This window comes from Solanum lycopersicum, chromosome 8, assembly GCF_036512215.1.
Source record: "Solanum lycopersicum chromosome 8, SLM_r2.1".
Taxonomy (NCBI): Eukaryota; Viridiplantae; Streptophyta; class Magnoliopsida; order Solanales; family Solanaceae; genus Solanum; species Solanum lycopersicum.
In genome coordinates, this window is record NC_090807.1 from 22,354,458 (window position 1) to 22,359,451 (window position 4,994).

Below are 4,994 nucleotides of genomic sequence, written 5' to 3' on the forward strand. Positions count from 1 at the left end.
TATAAGGAGGGTCCTGCTAATCACATTATGAGGAGGATTCTGCTAATCTAAGTCTCATTATGTGGAGGACCTGCTAGTCATATAATGAAGAGGGTCTTGCTTATTGCATTATTAGGATGGTCCTGCTAATCTATGTCCCATTATGAAGAGGGTCCTGCTAGTCCCATTATGAGGAGGGTCTTGTCCCCTTATAAGGAGGGTCCTTCTAAACTAATGTCATAGTGAAGAGGGTCCTACTAATCTAAATTCTAATATGAGGAGGTTCCTTCTTGTCCCAATATGAGGAGGGTCATGGTAATCACATTGTGTAAGATGGTTCTGGCTATCGCATTGTGTAGGAGGGTCCTGGTAATTCCATCATAAGGAGGGTCTTGCTAATATAAATTCCATTATGTAGGAGGGTCTTTAAAATCTCATTGTGTAGGAGGGTCATGCTATTCTAAATCTCATTATGCAGGAGGATCTTGCTTAACAGAATTATCAAATGGAATCACCACAATTTTTTTTGGCCCCAGTTTGCACCAGAAAAATATTATTTACGCTGTTATCATGAATGAGAAATACTTGTACCAAATAAAAACAAAGGAAAATGCAAAATATAATGTAATTAGGGAGTTTGTTCCATAGAGATAAAAAATAATTGGGTGTTTGTTCCTTAAGGTTAAACTGCAACTAGAGTGCTTATTCCCTTGAAATGAGAGTGATTTTTTTTTTAACAAAAAAATTTTTAAATTGAGGATCTTTGGAACTTATAATTTATCATTTTTTTTCCAAAAAAATGATCCAATTTTTATCATTCAAGAATATAAAATTTTATTCGGTGAGACCTATCTCTATAGTAAGACAGCCTACGTATCTTATATAACAAGAATGAAGTCAGACGTAGTTCATAGAAATAAAAAAAATTATCATGTACTTTTTCTATTTTTTTTTTATTTTACAAAAGACCTCTTTTGAAAAGAGTACTATAGGAGAAAAAAAATTATTCATGATTATGATTGTTTTGACTTTAGTTGGTACCAAATCTTAGTATAATATATATGAATCACCTTCAAATATTTTCAGAAAAAATTGAGGTTAACTTTGAGAACTCCCAATAGTTTTAAATGATATCTCGAGCATACTTAAGTATTTACAAGATCATTTCATATTGCATAAACTAAGAGACTAGAATTATTCATATCCTCATGTTTCAAGTATCCTTACAACAAATAATGTCCTTTTTCACACATTAAAGAATTGTTTAGATCATAGAGAACTTTTGAAAGTCACTCACACTCAGAAAGATGTTCAGCACATTAAATTAAGATATCATATGTTTGACTCTCATGTAAGTATCCATTAGCACGAGAACACTAAAAATGATATCAAATTGGGCTTGTCATTGACATGTAATGAAGACTTAGGGAAATATAGGATATTTATTTGGGATAAAATGATTATTTTCTCCTTGAAATTTTCACAATGCTTTCAATTTTACATTTTGGCATTTAACATTTGTTTTTCTGAAATCTTGTCTTATTTATTTCTTTTTTCCTCATTTTTTCTCCATTTTGTTTGAGATTTTTTAAATATTTTTTATGCAATCTTTTCTTTGTAATTTTTTTAACTTTCACATATTTGACATTTTTGCTTTGTTACTTACCTTAGGTCTTTGGTGATGTGTAGATAATTGATAGTGCGCTCAGGGAAGTAGGACCAAGGTACAATGTACAATTGCACTCAAAATGATATATGCTAAATATGCTATTCAAATAAAAAGGATTTAGGATCAAAATAAAAATTTAATGGATAATATATCATTTGGTAGGCTTGAAGGCACAATCGGATCAAAAAAACCTATAATCCTATCTCAACTTAAATGTTGTTCAATATTTCAACACAACCAACATATGGGACAAGTTCTAAATCTGCAAAGTCATGTCATTGGATTTTATTTATAAATCTCACCACACAGTGCACATGAAGCATAAGTGAATTTATTTTTATCATAATTTTAAGCAAAAAAATTTCTCAAGTAGCACATCAATATATTAAAAGAAACCAAACGAAGTCTATTGGTGACAACAAAGTTGATCTGTCTTGCTAAATAGCTAAACATTTTATTATTTTTTCTTATGCACAATACTAAGTATGTTGCTACAAACCCAATCAAAAAAATTCTAAAAAGAATTCCATTTTTCTGCCTAGTTTATGTGACAAGGACTTCAAGATTTTTTTTCATAGTTGGACTGAACCTCAAGATAAGGCTGCCTACGTATCTTGTGAAAGCAAAAATCAGGTCAAACATAGTTCAAAATTTTGATATATGAAGTAAAAATTTTTGTTTTAATTTATTTTTGAATAAGGCTAAAACCCTTACACTTTAGAATTAATAAACAAACTTTTCCTTCTTTTTTTAACTTTGTTTTTATTTTGAAATTTTAAATAAAGATCACCAAACCCTAAAAGGATTGTCTTCGTATCTCATTGGGTGGGAATCAGGTTTGTGTAGTTATGAAGCTTTTATTAAACGTTTTTAACTTATTGAAACCTTTATTGTATTTCAAATATCTTGTTGTAAATATGCAACGACTAGACTATTTGACCTTGACCGAACAATAATAGATAATTAATGAAGATAATAAAATAAAGTCTTTTAAATAATGTAACAAGTAGCACAAAGATAAGAATATATTGGTGAGCGGCATTAAATTATAAATACATATGATGCAAATAAGGCGTATCCTATTAGGTATAATAAATGTCTAAAATCTATTTTACTAATTCAATACCGTAATGGAATAGGTGTCTAGACTGACTATAAAACGAGTAGACAACTCGAGTCGGGAAGGTACAACTTACTGGTAGTATTCCGACCTGACAGTTTGTCCTTCCAATCCTAAGACGTATTTTACTGTAGAATCCTTCTCAGGAGCGTTGCCACATCTCTGGTATCTCATTGCTCGGAAGCATAATTGCTTCTTTGAATAGAGTATCTCGGAAGATTCAGATGGATGCGTGTGGAAAGACAGCTTATATTGCAATTCAAACAATATCAAAGCGTAAATAAGCTTACAAATAGTACATTAAGATAAAAAAAACACAATAAAAATTAATAACAATCATCTACAAGTCAGTATTTACAAGCTCAAATTCTAGTATCCCCAACCGAATTGTCATATATCACACCGCTATTTTTTCCCCAAAGAGGTTCAAAAATAGTGTTTCCAACTAAAGTGACATTTCAAAAAAAATATTATTTTATTTTTGATTCTCCACTTTGAATTGAACTTTGGTGTTGCAAGTCACCTTATTTACATCCCTAATCAAATGGAAGTTGACTCTTTATTTTGTTGGACTGCAAACTAGAAGTCTAGGTATGGAATTCTGTTGACCAAGAGGAAGGTGTGAGGCAGCCCTCGAGTCCCGTTGTTGTAGCATGGTCTTTTTATTGACTTATATCTGACTTGACTTTGTTTTCATAACATTATATGTTGCCGATCTTTGTTGAAAAAACTGAATTACTTATTCGAACAACTTTGCTGAAATACAAAGTAACCAAAGTTTAATATAATCAGTAAGATAAAAAAAAGAACAGAAATTAATTCATCACAACTAAAATCGGTAAACATATCAGAATCTAGAAAAAGACAAAACGAAAAACATCAAGCCTACTGAATGCTCAGTGTCCTTAACATACATTTCCATAAATCATTTGACTCCAATACGTAAAAAAAAAGCAGAATTTTATTAATATTGTCAACAACCATTACATTTAATCTGAATAGGTCCTCATTGAGGTAGCCCTTGCCTAAGAATATCTCATTCTTACTTATTAAAACTTTGTCACTAACTAGGACACACTTAGACCCATTCTTAACGAGCAGTGCAGCATAAAATAAATTCTTCCTAATTGTAGGGACACACCGAACATTGTTCAAAGTCAACACCTTGTCAGATGTCATTTTCAACATTACTTTCCTAGTTCCTACAATCCTTGTTGTTGTTGTGTTTCTTAGGAACAAATCTTCATCGAACTCAACATGAGTGTACCTTAAAAAGACTTCTTTTGCAAAGCAAATATGTCGAGTGACACCTGAGTTGAGAAACCACTCCTTCGGATTTCCAACTAAGTTGCAATCTAAGACCATTACATACAAGTCATCTTCATCTTCTATTTGTTCCACAGTGTTTGCTTGACTTTTTTCTTTGCCTTTATCATTGTCATTTCTTGGAGAACGATGGTAAGAAGACTTATGACCAGCCTTACCACAATTGTAATAGTTGCCCTTGAATTTCTTCTTGACCCGTTCTGACTTCTGTCCGTTGGACTTCTTTATCTTATTGTATTTGGTAGGAGCTTCTTTAAAAATATGAACTCAAATTATTGTCGAATTCTTACAAGACTTCTTTTCGGCAGTTTTATTATCTTCCTCAATCTTGAGTCGTACCACAAGATCTTCAAGCTTTATTTCCTTGCACTTGTGTTTTGGATAATTCTTGAAATCATTCCATGAAGGAGGTAACTTCTCGATCATTGCAACCACTTGAAAAGATTCATTTACTACCATATCTTGAGCAATCAGATCTTGGGAAATAAGTTGAAGTTCATACAGTTGTGATTTAACAGCTTTACTATCTACCATTTTATAGTCTAAAATCTTTGTAACCACAAACTTTTTCAAGCATGCATCTTATGTCTTATATTTCTTATTAAGTGCATCCCACAACTCTTTCTTAGTTTGCATTGCACTATAGACATAATATATCACATCCTCTAAAGCACTTAGAATGTATCCGTTACATAGGAAGTTTGTCTGTTTTCATACTTCAGTCATGAGTTTTTTTCTGCCTAGAACTTCAGCAGTTTGCACTAGAGTTTCATTGTTGGCAAATTTCTATAGAACAAGAGTGGTAAGCCAGAAAAATACTAGTTGCTGCCATCCTTCGAAATTCATACAAGAAAATTTTTCTGATTTCTCTACTTCTGGTACAATAGTTCGGGTTGGTGA

At 31.8% G+C, this 4,994-nt stretch overlaps 1 protein-coding gene across 1 annotated transcript; it reads right to left on the reverse strand.

Annotated features, from left to right (window-relative positions):
• Window positions 1–2,840: 2,840 nt before the first annotated feature.
• Window positions 2,841–4,628, reverse strand: LOC138337856 (uncharacterized). Its single transcript, XM_069288290.1, has 3 exons — window positions 4,434–4,628; window positions 3,933–4,322; window positions 2,841–3,014 (listed from the first exon to the last, which is right to left on the reverse strand). The coding sequence occupies exons 1-3, from the start codon at window positions 4,626–4,628 to the stop codon at window positions 2,841–2,843; spliced, it is 759 nt and encodes a 252-aa protein (XP_069144391.1).
• Window positions 4,629–4,994: the final 366 nt, after the last annotated feature.